Consider the following 18,426-nt stretch of genomic DNA (forward strand, 5'->3'; position numbering starts at 1 on the left):
CAATTAGTGAGACAGCACACAATGTTTGGGATACTCAGTACTCACAAGCATGAATTTTAAGGATTCAAGCATGCATTAGTATAGTTTAATCCCAAACCGAGGTAAGGCAGACTTATTTGGCTCAACATAAACTTCCATCATAACGCACTTAAACGGCATTCATCCTCCAAGGCTTAAATCAATTTGGGTTGAGGCCTACCAGACCTTTTCTATGCCTTCCAAATAAGGCATGTACTTATCAAACCAAAAGGCATAGAGGATAAACCAAAAGGCTGGTTCTTTCAAGAATAATTCGATCCATGTCATGTCTAATCATTAACTTTGTCACTAGATTTTCCTCAAACTGATGGACTGGCTCCTTCTCCAAGTTAGCTCAACATTTCAATGTCTCAAATATTGTTAAGGCTAACCATTAGCAAAGAAAAAATTTCAACTGAAGTACTGGACACTACTAAATCTCCATTCACTCCATATTATGGATCTCATACCACTTTTCGGTACCATAGGCAAGTTAGTGAGCCAGTTAAGTCTTTGATCATCAAATGTTTAAACATTATTATTGTTATCCATATTCACATTTCAGATTTTTCATAAAGTATGTTTCGATGTTCTGAATGCTCATCTCTAAAGCTTCCATATAAGTGTTTATTCTTCCGCTCAGTAGTAAGCCAGGCCAAGAGTTCGCTCAGGACCAGTAATGGTTCTGGGTGCCGGCCACACCCAGGGTATAGGCTCGGCGTGTGATAGAAGCATCCGGGACAAAGAAAGTAGCACCATGCATCTTTGAGGTGACTACATTCGCATATCCAATTTGCGCAGCACAATGTCATATTTCTTGTGACTACTTACCAGGCGAGGTGAGACTTTCACGCCATTTTACAGTGTGGCGAGGCGATATCAAATAGGCGACGTAAGGCGCCAAGATGGCGATGTCAATGGCGGCGACTTTTTGTTTATATTAGTCAAAATTAGGGTCTTTTCCTATTTCCAAACTCTCATCAGTCGCGTTTCTTCTCCTCGTGATCTCTTCTTCTCCTTTAGTCGCGTGAGTTGCTGCCAGGTATGACCTCTTTTTTTTCTTCTTCTTTTCAGTTGTTCTTCTTCTTCTTTAGTTCTCTTCTTCTTCTCTTTTTTTCTTCGTTTCTTCTCTTCAGTCCTCTTCTTCTCTTATTTTCTTCTCTTCAGTTTCTTGTGAATCTGAACAGCTGCCTTCTCAAAAAAAAAGATTTGTGAATCAGTAGTGCTGACTGCTCAGTAGTGCTCGCTGCTCTGTTTTTTTTCCTCTGTTTTTGTTGTTCACAGTCACTGTTGAAGGCTACTGCTTGATGTCTATTATTTTTTTTAAAACAAAATTAATTCTTCTATAATTATAGTAATTATTAATATAGTATTTATTTGTCCATAAATAGTGAATTCAATGGCGTCGGATGCTAGCAAAAAGAGGGATATTGGATGGAATTATGGTACTCAAGAATCAACGATAGATTCAGTTAAATGTAATTTTTGTGGGAGTACTTTTAATGGTGGTATTACTCGACACAAGCAACATTTAATGGGTGGTTACAAAAATGTAAAACAATGTTCAGCTTGTCCGTCGGAGATTAGAGAAGAAGTAAGGACTTATATGGAAAAGAAAATCTCTAGTAATCCGAAATTTCAAGTGAGGCAGCCAGAAGAATAATATTGATGATGATGATGATATGGATGAATATGCTGACATAATGCCTCCCTCCAAAACTCCAAAGATATCTTCTAGTGGGGGTGCATCATCCACCGCGCGGAATGTGACAAAAGGCCCTATGGATCTCTATTTTCCACAAAAATCAACACAAAAAGGAGGCTTTGAAAAGGGAGCAGGAATTGATGAAACCAAGAAAATTCTAAGAGAGCGTGCGGTAAGTGCTTTTGCAATATGGATGTACGATGCGGGGCTCCCTATGTCAATTACAAATCATTTGATAAGTTTATTGAGACAGTAGGACAACATGACCCCGGAATGAAGCCTCCTTCATTCCAATGTGGCGGCACCTTGATTCAAAAATGCGAGCGCCTCGCCGCGTGGCAAGGCAGGCCCTTGTCACCATTTGTCGCCTTTCGCCGTCCAAAACACTACTACTTACTCATATTCACTTTGCATAGCATAGTGCCATCTTTCCGGTGACTACTTTATTATATCTAATTTGGGTAGTATCATGCCATCTTTCCGGTGACTACTTTCTCATATTCGATTTGTGTAGGCCCATGCCATCTTTCCAATCACTACTTTCTCATATTCGATTTGCGTAGCACCGTGCATCTTCCGGGGTCACGTTGTCCTACTGTCTCAATAAACTTATCAAATAATTTGTAATTGACACAATTAAAAGGGAGCCCCACATCGTACATCCATATTGCAAAAGCACTTACCGCACGCTCTCGTAGAATTTTCTTGGTTTCATCAATTCCTGCTCCTTTTTCAAAGCCTCCTTTTTGTGTTGATTTTTGTGGAAAATAGAGATTCATAGGGCCTTTCGTCACATTCCGCGCGGTGGTATTGCACCTCCACTAGAAGATACCTTTGGAGTTTTGGAGGGAGGCATCATTTCAGCATATTCATCTATATCATCATCATCATCAATATTAACATATTATTTTGGCTGCCTCACTTGAAATTTCGGATTACTACATATAAGCCCTTACTTCTTCTCTAATCGCCTACAGACAAGCTAAACATTGTTTTACATTTTTGTAACCACCCACTAAATGTAGATACACAATTCAACAATATTTTTCTCCTACATTTCTCACAAAAATTATTTAAACAATAAACTCTTCTTATGCGACCTCAAGTTCCTGACACCCGAGCCCCCTTCTTTTTCTTCTTTCACCATCCATTTAACCAAATGGAATTTCCTAGTTTCAACATTACCTTCCCATAAAGAATTAATTCCTCGACTTCAAACTTTTGCCACGGCTACTGGCATTTTGAAGACAGACTGAATAAGTAGGGATACCATTCAACACACTGTTAAACCATTGTGAGTCTTCCTCCAAATGGCAGGTATTGTCTTTTCCATGGAACTAATTTACTGCTACACCTATCCGGGACTCTTTGCCACAACTTATGATCATTCTTTTTGTCCCCTAGTGGTAGGCATAGATAAGTGGTAGGTAACTACTCCACCTTATAAACTAAAATATCGGCTATATCACCAATGCAATAATCTCATTAATACTGAATACGCTACTTCCCAAATTAGGAATATGAAGGTCATTTAGACAAAACGAGGTTGACCAAAACTAATACACCTTCCATCTCAATTTATATGACACTACCCATTTTTAGAACATCCAAAATTATAGACACCATTTGATTTGTATATAACTTTCACAACTTCCAAGAAATCAAAACTCATTAAACTGTAATTTGATAACTGAGATCTTTTTTTTCTTGGAAGTTGTGAAAATTATATACAAATCAAATTAATCTAAAATTTTGGATGTTCTATTATTTTGATAATCGAGATTGCCAAATTTTAAACATGTAATGTTTTCTCTATGAAGCACGTGCCTTTAATATTTTCTTCTAATATATATTTTTCTTGATAAATATTTTCTTCTAATATATAAATCAAATTAACTTGTTAAAACCCCATATTCAACCAAATATTGTCATATAAAAAAATTCTCTCTTTTGAAATAACCTATTTTGAATGGATAAAGTCTAGGGAGATATACCTGAGGATTAACAGCAATGGCAGTATCACCAAATAAAGTCTCTGGGCGTGTGGTTGCAATTGTCAAAAAGTCACTCCTGCCCCAACAAATTTTAAGAAAAAATAATTAGATAACCAAATTAGAACATTGACAAAAAAAATTACATTTGTAGTAAGGCAACTAACAGGATAAGCCTTTTATAAGCTACAGCGCCGAAGCCCAAGAGTAAAGAAAATAAGCACAGAGCTTGGCTGATAAGAAATTAAAATTTCAACTACAATTAAGGTTCACAGCAAGCAGTTATAAATTGAAAAGCACGCTATCAATAACCTTAAAAGTGTGTCGACTTTTGTTATATTTGGTGAGCAAATGATACATCAAGCAACACAGCTTTTTCACTTGTGTCGGAGTGAAAACCTTGTTAGAATAAGAATAGGTTTATACATTCCTATTAGAATAGGAATAGATTTACACAATCCTATTAGAATATGAATAGGTTTATACAATCAAATTTAGAATAGGAATAGTAAATAGTATCCTACTTGGTAAAGGATTATATTCTAGTGTCTATAAATAGGATCTCAATGTAATAATGTAGACACAACAATAATTCAATAATATTCTCTCCTTATATTTCTCACATGGTATCAGAGCCTCTACGATCTTGGTAGAAAATCAAAGAGCTTCCGTTGCTGGCGGGTGGCACCCATATATGCTGCCCGTCTGGCCAATGATTATGTTAGCAAAAGTTGGGTCACAATGTATCTTTCATGTGACTATTTTTTCATATATAATTTGTGTAGCATCGTGCCATCTCTCTGGTGACTACCTTTTTTTGCATATCTGATTTGCGTAGCACCGTGCATCTCTCCGGACTACTTTTCATATTTAATTTGTGTAGTACCGTGGATTTTTTCGAACTATTTTCTCAAGTCTGAGTTGCATAGCATCATGTGTCTTTTTAGTGACTCCTCAGATTTGATTTGCATAGTTCCATTCGTCTTTCCGGTGACTCCTCAAATTTGATTTGCGTAGGGTTGTGCCATCAATCCAACCCTACCCATATATTTTTTCTTTTTCAGTAGGGTCGTGCCATCATTCTGACCATACCCATATTATTTCACTTTTTCAATAGGGTCATTCCATCAATTCGAACTATCCTATATAATTTCTATTTTCTAGTTGGGTTGTGACATCATTCCGACCCTACCCATATAATTTTATTTCTTAGATTATGACCACTTTTAGCCATCAAATCTAATACTCCGGCATATGAGCATGTTCTGGCTAGTTTTTCGGTGACTTGTTTAATATCGACTCATCTATTGATTCCAACATGATCCATATACTTTATACTAGATTTTGAGCACTTTGTTGCTAGGGGGAGTTTAGTAGCCTTGTATGTCGATTATGTGTCTATGGTCTGAAACAGTCTTTGCAAGTTTGGTTTGGGAAGTTCAACACTGTAATTTTATCACTCTGTGTTTTATCGGCATTATGCATCAATTCAGTATTTCATGAGAAGATTAAGCACATTGAGATTGACTGACATTATGTATTTAAAGACAAGCACATTGAGATTGACGGTCAATTTTGTGAAGTCGACTGATCAACTTGCAGATATCTCACCAAGCCCCTCATTGGTCCTCGTATTAATTACATATGTAACAAGCTAAGTACATGAATTGTATGCACTAGCTTGAGGGGGAGTGTTTGAATAGGAATAGGTTTATACATTCCTATTAGAATAGGAATAGGTTTACACAATTCTATTAGAATAGGAATAAATTTATACAATCCTATTTAGAATAGGAATAGTTACCGGAAATGTTATACAGAAGAGAGCCATTTACACCATAAGGCTCTGAAAAGTTAACTGGAAAATGTTATACAAAAGAGAGCCATTTCATAAAACCTTCTACCAAGTTTAATTGGTTGTGCATCTACTTGTTGTTTGAACGAGGATAATAAGTAGCTAACATTGGTGGTGTAAGCAAGAGTTGGTAGGGGAAAGCATAGAGATGGTTGATTTTATAGGAAACTTGTAATTCTGTATGTCTTTCTGAGGGTGTGCCCACCACCCTATGGGATGTAAGTTTCCAATTCAGCATCCCTTGGATGATGAATTTTTAGTGAATACAAAGTTACCCTTATCTCAAAAGAATAAGTAGCTAATACCTAACATTGGTAATGATGTTCCCATGTTGATAGAAGTAAATGTGATACAAAGGGAAATTGCTAGCATTAAGGAGTGGTACACTTAGCTTTAAATAGAGTATGAACAGACAGTTAATTCTGTTAGGAATGAGTTGCATGAGTTAAGATAATTCTGTTTCTACCCCTCAGTTATCTTTATATATAGTTTTAGTATTTACACATTCCCCTAATGCTTGTTACTATCAGGAGGAATTAGTTTTCATTATGAGCAAGTTACAGAGGTCAGAGAGTAGTGAGTGGAAGAAGGACATGTGTCCAGGATTGGTCCCCACTGGTCCCCATCCTATATATTGTATTGCTTCTCTCTTTTCCAAGTTATGAAAGAATTGCTTATTTACTTGCTCTAGAATTTCCTTCTTTTTAGCTACTCTTCTTCTTTTTCTTGGCTCCTAAGTGATATTAGTATCAGTGGTATCAGAGCTCTTTTCTGGCTCTGTGGAAAGCTCGATGGTGAATGAGATACAAGAAGTACTAAGTGTACTGGAAAATATGTCACTCGACATGGCCAATTTTGCCAGCAGACAGGACCAACTAGAAGCTAATCAAGAAATGGCAGCCAGGAATCAAGAGAAATCCCTGAAAGAGCTTAGTGAAGCTGTACATAGTGGAAGGAGACCAAAAAGAGATAAGAGTGTGATCCAGCTGGAGGAGGAGCTATACTCACCTTCAGATTTGCCACTGCGTTTGGAAAATTCTTCCTCACGATTGGGAAATTCTTCACCCTCACATCCAGTAAGACAACCTTCACTTTATATTCACCCAAGTCAGCAAATTCAAGTTCCACCCCTGCCGGTATCAACCATACCAGCTTCCTCTAGCGTACCCACTCACACATCCTATATTCAGACTGCTCAAAATCCCTTAAGCCACCCTTCCCCTTTCCAGACCCAAACTGTCCCCATACCTGTGTTTCCTTCTCAATTCTCACCCACACCAGCACTCCAATTTCCTAAGCCACATCTTCAAACCCCATTTTCTCATGTACCAAACACCACCACATCATACAGACAAAATCAGTCCTATGCTCAGAACACTCAAATTCCACAACCAATTTACCACCATGCTCTTTTTGTTTGTCATACACATCCCATGACTCAACAATTTCAACCCATGCCTTTTGCCCCTCACAAAAACAATTTTCATTCCAATATTCCCCTGCCTACTTTTACCAAATATACCAAAATAGAGTTCCCAAAGTTTAATGGAGAGGACCTAAGAACTTGGTTGTATAAGGTGGAGCAATTTTTCTCTATGGAAGAGATACCTATCCATCAGAGAATGAAACTAGTGGCCATTCATTTTGATGGAGATGCATTGCAATGGCATCAAGGATACATGAGAAACAGAGGTCAGACACCTCCTCCTAGTTGGGAAGAATATGTATATGCTTTGGCGGACAGATTTGGAGTTGAGTACTCAGATCCCATGACTGAGATAATGAATATCAAGCATACTGGTTTAGTTAAAGATAATCAACAGGCTTTTGACAGTGTCATGACTAGGATAAATCTTTCAGTAGAGCATGTTGTTAGCATTTTCCTAAACAATCTAAAACCTGAACTCAGGGGTGCAGTAAGGATTGGAAACCCAGGATCTTTACCCCAAGCCTATTATCTAGCTAGACTTCATGAGTCTAATTTTGCTACTCAGAGCAAGGCAATGAAGAGTTCTAACACTGACCTTAGGGGTTCTCCAGGTTATAGTGACAGTACTAGAGCTAAGGGTCAGGGGTCTAGTTTCCAAAATTCCAATGTTGCCAAGTTTGACACTAACAGAAGGAGAAGGTTGACCCCTGCTGAAATGGACGAAAAGAGATCCAATGGGTTGTGTTTTTTCTGTGATGAAAAATATAGTTTGGGCCACAAATGTAAAGCCAAGAGGCAATTGTATTCCCTGGAGCTAGAAGCAGATGATTCAGCAGAGTTCACACAAGAGGAGGAAGGAGTAGACGAGGCAGAATTACTCTTAGATGAAGAAGAGGTCATGGAAAATTGTGAAATATCTCTCCAAGCCTTGAATGGGACTAGAGGGTACAAAACCTCGAGGATCCAGGGGTACACTGAGAAGAAGCCTATCACTGTCCTCATTGATTGTGGTTCCACCCACAATTTCATCAATGAGAAGGCTGCTAGGAGATTAGGTTGTCAGTTCCATGACATTATCCCACAGGATGTCTCAGTAGCAGATGGGAAGGTAATTCAATCTGTTAAGGGAAGCAAAAAAGTTCAAATGGATTATGCAGGGCACCATGTTCCAAGATGACTTCCTAGTATTGCCAATAGGAAGTTGTGATGTTGTGTTGGGTATCCAATGGTTGTGAAAACTTGGAGACATACAAATGAACTTTGGGAAGCTTCTGATGAAGTTTGAGTACGAAGGTAAGCCCATAACCTTGCAGGGTGCTCATCCAACATTTAAAACTGTGGATTGTAAGGCATTCAACAAAATCACTATGGACACTGCACAAATCTTTATGATCAAGGTGTGTATGGCTGGGATGCCAAGAGAAGAATGTTTACAAGGTAGAGAGGAGAAGCCCAAGGAGGTTCAAGCACTACTGGAGGAATACAAGAAACTATTCAGGGAGCCAAGTGAATTGCCTCCTTCAAGAGGGGTCTTTGATCACCACATTCCTTTGACAACAGGCAGTCAACCAGTGACCAGTGAATTCCAGACCATACAGATATTCACCAATTCAGAAAGATATGATTGAAACTATGGTCCAAGAGATGCTGGATTAAGGTATTATTCAATATAGCTCTAGTTCTTATGCCTCACCTGTGGTGTTAGTGAGTAAGAAAGATGGTTCTTGGGCTTTGAATAAGGTGACTATAAAAGATAAATTTCCAATACCCATCATTGAAGAACTGTTGGAGGAATTGGGGGGGGGGGGTCCCAAGTATACACTAAAACTGATTTAAGGGCAGGATATCATCAAATTAGGATGGCTCCTACTGATGTGCATAAAACTGCCTTTAAAACACATACAGGACATTATGAATATTTGGTCATGCCATTCAGATTGACGAATGCACCCTCAAGTTTCCAGGGTCTCATGAATCATATTTTTCAAAAACACTTGAGGAAGTTCATCCTTGTGTTTTTTGATGATATACTGGTGTTTAGTAGGACTTTGGAGGAGCATGTAGACCATTTGAGGACCACCTTTGAATTATTAGTCCAACACCAACTTTTTGCCAAGGAAAGCAAGTGTGTCTTTGCAGCTAAGAAGGTGGAATACTTAGGTCATTATATTTCTGTTGATGGAGTGGCTACAGATCCTAAGAAGGTGGAAGCTGTCCAATCTTGGCCTGAACCGACTAACCTCAAGCAATTGAGAGATTTCCTTGGGTTAGCTGGTTACTATAGGAGGTTTATAAAAGGCTATGGAGTTATTAGCAAGCCCCTCACGGACTTGTTAAAAAAGGATAACTTTAACTGGTCCAGCAAAGCTACAGATGCTTTTGAGAGTCTCAAGAGGGTGTTGAGACAGTTAATTCCGTTAGGAATGAGTTGCATTAGTTAAGATAACTCTGTTTCTACCCCTCAGTTATCTTTATATATAGTTTTAGTATTTACACATTCCCCCTAATGCTTGTTACTATCAGGAGGAATTAGTTTTCATTATGAGTAAGTTACAGAGGTCAAAGTAGTGAGTGGAAGAAGGACATGTGTCCAGGATTGGTCCCCACTAGTCCCCATCTGATTCCTATATATTGTACTGCTTCTCTCTTTTCCAAGTTATGAAAGAATTGCTTATTTACTTGCTCTAGAATTTCCTTCTTTTTTTTTAGCTACTCTTCTTCTTTTTCTTAGCTCCTAAGTGATATTAGTATCAAAATGACATGAAGTAAGAATAGCATGGAGATGCCTCTGAAAAAGGAGTAAGTTGTTTCCGCATTTGCTGTAAAATATTTCCTTGAGGAAAATATTTTCCTTAGTTTTAGTCAACCAAACACCAAATAATAGTTTTTTGAAATACAAAAATTTTCTTAATATATATTGCGCCAAAACCAAAAGAGGCTTGATCATGCCAATTTCTTTTAAGTGAACTAGCTAGATTTGATTGTGGCTCCAACAAACAAACAAATCTAGGACATGGATTGAGGCAACTTATTGTAAAAGAGAACCCTTCTTAGCAGCAGCAAGACCAAAGGTATAAAGATAATTGAAGCTACTTGAATGGTGAAAGTACCATTTCAACGATCACTTAAATGACTAGTCACTCCATTTCAGTTTTTGTGATTTCCTTAGTAGTTAATTTCAAAAAGAGTGATACATTTCTATATTTGAAAACAATTAACCTTATACTTCTCATTTTACCGTTAATGAGATGTTTGTATAGCCACACAAATGTTTTGATATGCTCAAGGGCACAAGTTTCACAATTTTATAGTCACAAATCTTTTGCTATGTTTGAGACCCACAAGTTTCAAAAGCCATCATTTCTTTCTTAAATCTCATGCCTATTCAAACTATGCCACATAAATTAGAAGGGAGGGAGTAGTTTAAAACACTAAATTAAAGTAAAGAAGAAAATACAAGTAATTAGCTGCAAGTGCAATGTCTTTACCTTGAACCTCCAGCAACACGATACTTGATGTAATAAAGTGAACCAGGTTCTTCAGAATACTCTACTTCCTGAGGTGGAAAAGCAATTGACTTTAACCAATGAGATTGACCACTAATTAACAAGAGAAGCATATTTCCAACTCAATAAATATCATACCAAGTCTGAAACTGCAGTCTGCAAATTAGGAGACCAATTAACCATATAAGATCCTGCAAATTTCCAATGAGAAAGCTAATGAATTTAGGTGAAAGTTGACATCCAGAAGAATGCTTAGGTTTACTAGCACGCATATTGCAGGAAGACTATCGGTGGTTTATGTCCAGTATTTGATTAAATAGGTGCAGCTCAAATGCCATTTCACTCTGAAGGGTTTATCAACAGCTCTACTTATGCTATGTGAAGAGAACCAATGAAATGTCAGTCCTTAAATTAGATATGCATGTCATCCAGTTTCATGCTTATAAAGAAAGCTCCAAATACTTTTAACTACATGTAGAAGTATTTCACATTTGAGTTCTACAGTGTAGCATTTTTGCTTCTAAGATCAAATAAAAGTACAGGAACAGGAATATATTAAGTTGTCAACATTCAACAAAGAAAGAAATGCTTAACAATTGTGTATGCTGCAGAATGTTGAAGCTGTCTCCACCCACAGCTATCCTTTAGCAACAATATTAGGAAAGCCTATAATGTAAGGATTAAACAATTCTTATCGAAACAGTCAAACAGAAATTTTATGTTCATTTTTCATCCATATACCCCAGATGTTAGCTCCCCACATCCTTCCTTTATCTTTCTTGCAGCCAAGAGAATCTTTTTTCTGTTCGTAAAGTAACTTCATCTTTGATATGATTAACTTCTGGTTGTCATAAAAAAACACAAGATCTATTCAAAAGACGATCCAAAAGGAAATAAAAGGAAAAGCATACTCTATCCCGGAGGAGCTACCATATTCTCTCCCCCACCCACAACCCTCAACCAAAAGAAAAATATAAAACCTAAAAGTCATAGTATAAAAAGGGGCAGTACTACTCTTGGAAAATGAAAATCTAGAAGTTCTCCAGGTAAGTCTACTTTCTTCAAGGCTAGGAGTTCGCCAGAATAGCTCATTTAATCAAGCAACAGTCTCTATCTTTTACTTACTAAAAACATACAAACTTTTGGAGAGGGAGTAGTGTGTACCCTGATATATTAACCCTTTTTCATGAAGCCTTATAAATGCTTCAACTACAGCCCCTGCAACAATTGAATTTTTAAATTAGACTCCTGTTATACAAATGGATGATATATGTATACATATGATAAACAAGAAATAATGCACATTTTATCACTGGACAAGTATTAGCTCATCTATATCTGGACGCAGGACCAGGTACATTTGGATGCAATATACTATTATCGAAAAAACAGTACGTACGATGACAAAGTAAAAGACAAATGAACTGATAAGCCACTTAGAGAATTCATAGTTTGCTATCCTAGAGAGTTGATATTTATATCCTGTAGACAAGTTCGCAAAACAGAGTTGATGGGACTTTTACTGAATGGGAAGGTTGTCTTACTACTCAGCTGTTCATCAAGGGTAAAATGTTCTCTGGTCCAATCACAGGAAGCACCAAGTCTCTTTATCTGGTTAGTAATTGTTCCACCATACCTAAGTAATAAAAGAGAATAAAATAAGCCGTTCTTCTTAGATTGAAAAGAAAATATTGAAAAAGCAATGGGAAAGATGGACAAGGGCAATATATCATTAGAAGGATAAAAAAGATCAAATAAATTAGAAATAGGAGCAGTAGAAAGGACATTATATCATTACAGTCTCTTTCGTACGGTTATAAAAGCATATCATTTACGATAAAAATCGAAAATTTAAAGTAAAGTTACTTCGAAATATAGAAAGATGTCATTCTTATTGGAACAAACAAAAAAAGGAAAGAGTGTCACATAAAATAAAACTGACGAAGCATAAGAAAGAAGTTCTTTCATCCAAGAACTAAATTAGTGTCACGTTTCAATTTTTTATTTTATAGATTGGAGGTGTCTTATACATTTCTATTTTTTTAGGTCTTCAACACTATTTAGAGCATCAAAGCTCAACTCATTGACATATTAACAGAACAGAGAATAATAAGGAAATTTCTATGTTAAAAATTTTCATGCGAAATTTTCCTGTTTCTAGTCTACTGCTCAATGGTTGCAGAACTTGTGAAAAATATTATTTACTTCTTTCATTTCATTTATTTTCTAATTAGAAATTAAAATATTCATGTTAGTGGAGAGGAGGTTGTTAGTACAGGGACATTGAACAATAAATGCTAAATAGATTACTCTATCCAACAAGGAAATTGTGGTACTTAATAATCAAAGAAAAAGAAGAAGATCTTGGTACTTTACCTTTTCATGGTGTTTGTTATTTTTTCTTACTTGTGAGGTTTGCTGATAGCCAGAATGGTAATCATTCAAAATAATATGTTTAATCATCTAAATGAATAGGTAACAGAACTTTCTGCATTTTCTGGATGTTTTTAATAAAACTATCGTTATTCCATTAAAAAGAATGAATAGATAAAGTTTCATAAGTAGCTTGAGAGATCCCTAAGAAAATGACATGTAGGTGAAAAAGACTCTCTATCTTTTTTGATCAGTTAGCATATCCAAGAAAACGCTTTATGACCATAAATCATGTAGCACAGCAGAATTTAATCAATATATAGCTTAAATAAGAAGTAGATATACTTCTGTTTCCATTCCCATACTCGTTTTGTGAACTCGTCTCTACCCAAATCAGCCCTTTTTACTCCATCTGTAGCTAGCATTCTCTCCACAACCAACTGGAAAACATAGAAAATAAAAAGAAGAGGTATTCAGTTTTGCACACCCAAGCAAAATAACAACTTTGATAGTTTAGATCATTTTTAAAAATAAAAAGGACAAATGACACGCAGAGCCAATTACACAAGTTAAACTGATAATGTACTCCCACAAGTTTGAGAAAGAAATAGGACTACCAAATAACCTGCAGCATACAAAGAAACTGCAGACATATTTGAGGAAGTACATGATGGAACACCTAAGCTACACATCAACACTCCGTAACTAATATCAGCATCTGAAGTATCAAGGTAGATTTTCTCACATTGGTGACCACAGTTCCGTGCACCAAAACAAGAAAAAATAACTTTCATTCTATGTGCATTTGCACAAAGATAACACTGGAAAACAGCTCAAACTCAACTAGCTCGCAGTGAAAGCTCTTGGATACTCAAAATGGTTCATGAAAGTAAAAATTTTCATTAAAATTGAATGAAACCAAAACGTATAATGGATGGATGGCAAGCAATATAAGATCAACTCTAAAATGAGATGTAGTTGAGAAAAGTAGTAAAGTTTTGGATGTAGAGGGAACCTGAGTTGCAATACCAGCATGATCTGTTCCAGGAAGCCAAAGGGTAGGTCTTCCCTTCATACGGTTATATCGTATCATGATATCCTGACAAAGGAGACGACAGAAATGAAGTAATTTAGAAAACCTGGATAAATCAACTAACAGATATGATGATCACTTTGTAAGCTAAAATATGACAAAGTAATAGACCAATAGTAATCAAGAGTACATTGTGTGATTCCTCCCCGTTAAATTGTGTGACATGATAATCCAAAAAGACTTCTCTTTCTATCCATGGATTACAACTTTCAGAATCATGTCACTTCACAATAGTTATGTATGTCTTCATCTATATTTTACCAGTTGATTTTCGGGCATCCTCTTTTGATTGACCTATCCTTAGGGATGTCTTCTAAACAGAGGATGCATTTTTAGAAGGAATTGATTGAAGCATGTTTGGTTAGTTGTAGTGCCATATGCTACGCTATTGGTATGATATTATAAGATTAGGCATATGCGTAGCTATAGCACCCGTTGTCTCAATGCAATTATCATTCAATATGTCACATTCTGTCAGCAGTGGACTGATAGCTTTGTTCAGCAAGACATGAACTTGGCTAAATTGTCTGGTGGAGATTGTGGATGTGGTGCCAGGAACTTGCATAACTCGAGCAAAGAAGATTCATTAATTCAGTTGCATCAGATAATCAGGTCAAGATGTTTCGTTCATGTTATGCATTGATCCAAAGTTGTTGCCCAACTTAATGAGGTGAAATTGGTAACACAATTTTCTTTCTGAACAATCTGAAATTCAATTGAGAATTGGGACATGTCGGTAAGCCAAGTGGTCAGAAAAGGCCACCTTTCCAGGTCAAGCAACAGTGTTATGGTGAGCTGTGAGCCATGTACTATAAACTTGGAACTAGAGCAGGAACAAATCTTGTCAAGGAGCACAGTGAGAAATACCTATTCATGTTAAGAGCTCAGATGAACAGAAAGAAAGAAAGACACTTAACTACCATGTGGGAATAAGTTTAGTGAGGCCAGGCTAGTGGGGCTGTTGGCACGAGTGTCACAGAAACAACCGCTAATATGTTATGTGCCTACCATCACGGGGTAAAGCAATCTCCAAGAGTAAGCTCTATGCAAAGCTGATGCCAAGCAAAGGCTGGGCACGCCTGTAGGTCAGGACACTCGTGAGAAAAGACATACAAGCAAGCTTCCTTATGGGGATTTCAAGTATCTGACTTAGATAGAGTCAACCACCATATATGTGAATGCGAGTCAAACCACTTCATGGGGAGCCAAGGTCCGAACTGGGCCAAACCTCTATATGGTAGGGTAAAAATTATGGGGAGACCCTACTGGAAAAAAATATATGTGGGACGCGTCGGCACGTGGAGCGCCTGACACCAATTATCTGGATCTAAGAGTGGTGCGTGAGAGCATGTGAGTAACCCTATAGCAGCGGAATTTGAAGGTAGCTTCGCGCAAGGATTCCAATTGTAATGGTGCTACTGGTATATGCACAGTACCCCAGGAGAGTCACGGAATTGCGGAATAGTAGTGGTTTTGCTGTTTTCTCACAAAAAAACAAAAGTTATGATACTATGTGAAAAAGAAAGAGTTTGAGAGAAAACTCTGCTTGATTACTCCCTTAAGCTTTTGGAGTTTAAAATAGCTATGTCTTCAGGTCCTAACAAGGAAAGGAGATCAGTACAAATCGATACCTAATTACAATAGGAGTAAAATAAGCTACCTTCTATATTTTAATATATGCTACAATATTCACAAAGATTCCAACAGTTACATTAATTGGACAAATTCGCCTACCTCCAAATAATTTAGGCCTCTTTTGAAAATCAACCTCCAGACATTACTAGAGTAAAAATCAGAGTCCTTCCCATTTTTGTTTGTGGAGCAGCTATATAAAACTGGAAACTTCTCTTTTAAACTTTCAATCCCCAACCATATATCAGACCAAAACAAGATTTTAGTACCATCCCCAATTTCAGTTTAACATGCTGCTTATACTCACCCCGTATATACTGTTAATACTCCAAACTCTGCCTTTAGAAGAAGATTGGATTAAACAAGGAACCTAACTATCTCTCTTACCATAATTTGCATCTATAACTTGTTTCCATAAGCTTTAATTGCCATGATTGTATCTCCAAATTTATTATGCAGCTTCAGCTTCCTCATTCCCAGGCCCCCATTTTACTTTTCCTTCATCACTTCCTGCCATTTGACCAAATGAAACTTCCCCTTATCAGCATTTCCTTCCCAGAAAAAGTTATTCCTCAAAGAATTTAGTTTCTTCTCATTTTTTGTTGGCATTCTGAGGACAGAAATTAGATAGGTTGGAATACCATCTAAACCACTATTAACAAATGTAAGTCTTTCCCCAAAAGACAAATACTGTCTTTTCCATGGAACCAATTTACTGTTGCACTTGTCCACCTTCCCACATCTTCTTGTCATTCTTTTTAGCACCCAGAGCCAATCCTAAATAGCTAAATGCTAGCTGCTCCACTTTACAGCCCCATTACTCCTGGCTTAGTCATTTTCCAGAAATGATTTTTAATAATGCAAAGATAAGACACAGCATATTTATCGTAAGCTATCATGTAATTCAATTTTACTTTTAGCTTTGTGCTCAATAATAGGAGAATAGAGTAGCAAGTGAGAGTTAGACTATAATTACTAGATATATTGAATGATGAACTCGTATAACTCAAGAAAGACATTCAAAAGAATAAGCTGGAGAAGATCAAAAAGAACTGTAATAAGAGCATACATAGAATTTCATTCATTTAATACTGAATGCAACCTCAAGTGTCACAAACATAGCGTGGCCCATGTGCAGCGAGCCGGTAACATTAGGTGGTGGCATCGGAATGACAAAAGGATCACTCCCTTTGACAATGTTTGGTTTGAAATATCCTTGAGACTCCCACCTAAATATCAACAATTTCACTTATTAGTATTTTGTAGATAGTGAATAATTAGAAGGTGATCATTTAAATGTGACGTGAAATCACATGAGTCACTCCAAGTATAGTCAATTCATGTTAATGTTGAATAGCTAAGTATACCAAAAACTGCAAGACCTTAAAGTTGAAAAGTTCATAGGTCCTTTGGTTCAAGGTAGAAACAATAAACTTTTTCTACTGAACAGATTTTTTCTATAACTGACATTCAAGGGCAGAGCTAGTAAGGGCTCAGGGGTCATCCGAACCCCCTTCAGTGGAAAATTACACTGTTTAGACATGGTTAAAACTATTTTTTATGTATATATAGTAGAAATTGAACCCTCTTCGTATTTTGAACTTATCAGACACTCCAGAAATAAAACAAACAAACAAAGAATTCAACAACATAACAGAACTGAACTCATGGAAATTTCATATTACCATTTATATATACGTTCTTCATTACTGAAATCAAATGACTTTGCAACTTCGGGTGAATTAAAGATAGCAGTGCTTTCTGCTTCCGCAGAAACTGCATTCATAAAAACATAATTAGGTAGCAGAACCCTAAAACCAATTCAAATCCGATGCATTTTCGGTAAGTAGAAAAGGAGAGGGACATTTAGAGAGGAGACTTACTGGCGAAGAAGCGATAACCTCTGAGACGAGAACAGGAGAGTGGTAGAGTAGAACGACGACGACGACTTGCGGAGGAGAAGAAAAGAGGATTGAAACGAAAGCACAATGAGGGGCATGAAGAAGAAGAAGTAGAAGATAAGAAAGAGGAAGTGCACACAGCCATTGTAGACACTTCACACCCAGGCGCTACTGGGCACAGCAGTTTTATTATCCTCCCGCCGAGCAATTTATTCCATCTTTGGGCTGTAAAAATTTGTGAAAAACACCAAAATGGTCCTTAATCTATGTGTGTTATTTTAATTTTTAATTGAAATTTTTACATAAATAATATTTTTTATTTGATTAATTACGTTTTTAAATGTTACTTTATTTTTATTACCATATATGATATAATTTCATCTTTAATAACCATTTAATATAAATTTGTATTAAAGTTATATTAAAATTGTATAAATATATATTAGGTGAAGTTCTGAAAAATTGTATTAAAGTTGTATCAAAACTGTATTAAATATAAACAATCGGTGGTCTGGTGGTGGTAATTATGAAAAAGAAGAGGTGAAGCTCTGAAAATTTGTATTAAAATTGTATTAAAGTTGTATTAAAATTGTATAAATACAAACGATAGTTATAATACAATTCAATATTAAACATTACTATAAATTCAATAGTTATTATTTCAGAACAAATATAATACATTTCTAATGTAAACTAATTTAAATAGTACCGGAATGTTTGAAATTCACATATAATACTTATATATATTTGTATTAAAAATGTTTTAGTTACATATTCACCGTGTGCATTAAATATACCTATAATATCCTATATATAGGAAAATATTAAATTCAAATTGTATTACAAGTATATTTTTTTCTCTCATTAGTGATGTTAAAAATGTATTATATTTAAATTTCAAAAATAATTAGAATTATTATTAA

The 18,426-nt window shown here is 36.3% G+C and overlaps 1 protein-coding gene across 1 annotated transcript in view; it reads right to left on the reverse strand.

Moving 5' to 3' along the window:
- The window catches only part of LOC125861575 (valine--tRNA ligase, chloroplastic/mitochondrial 2), a 46,252-nt gene that overhangs the window by 25,169 nt on the left and 2,657 nt on the right, over positions 1-18,426 (reverse strand). The window contains exons 4-13 of the mRNA XM_049541438.1: positions 17,486-17,728; positions 17,288-17,378; positions 16,705-16,831; positions 13,893-13,976; positions 13,223-13,317; positions 12,049-12,140; positions 11,669-11,722; positions 10,643-10,695; positions 10,487-10,554; positions 3,718-3,793 (exon numbers count right to left, since the gene is read on the reverse strand). Coding sequence (XP_049397395.1) covers positions 3,718-3,793; positions 10,487-10,554; positions 10,643-10,695; positions 11,669-11,722; positions 12,049-12,140; positions 13,223-13,317; positions 13,893-13,976; positions 16,705-16,831; positions 17,288-17,378; positions 17,486-17,728 — 983 coding nt within the window. The remainder of the gene's footprint in view (positions 1-3,717; positions 3,794-10,486; positions 10,555-10,642; positions 10,696-11,668; positions 11,723-12,048; positions 12,141-13,222; positions 13,318-13,892; positions 13,977-16,704; positions 16,832-17,287; positions 17,379-17,485; positions 17,729-18,426) is intronic.

This window comes from Solanum stenotomum, chromosome 4, assembly GCF_019186545.1.
Source record: "Solanum stenotomum isolate F172 chromosome 4, ASM1918654v1, whole genome shotgun sequence".
NCBI classification, from domain to species: domain Eukaryota; kingdom Viridiplantae; phylum Streptophyta; class Magnoliopsida; order Solanales; family Solanaceae; genus Solanum; species Solanum stenotomum.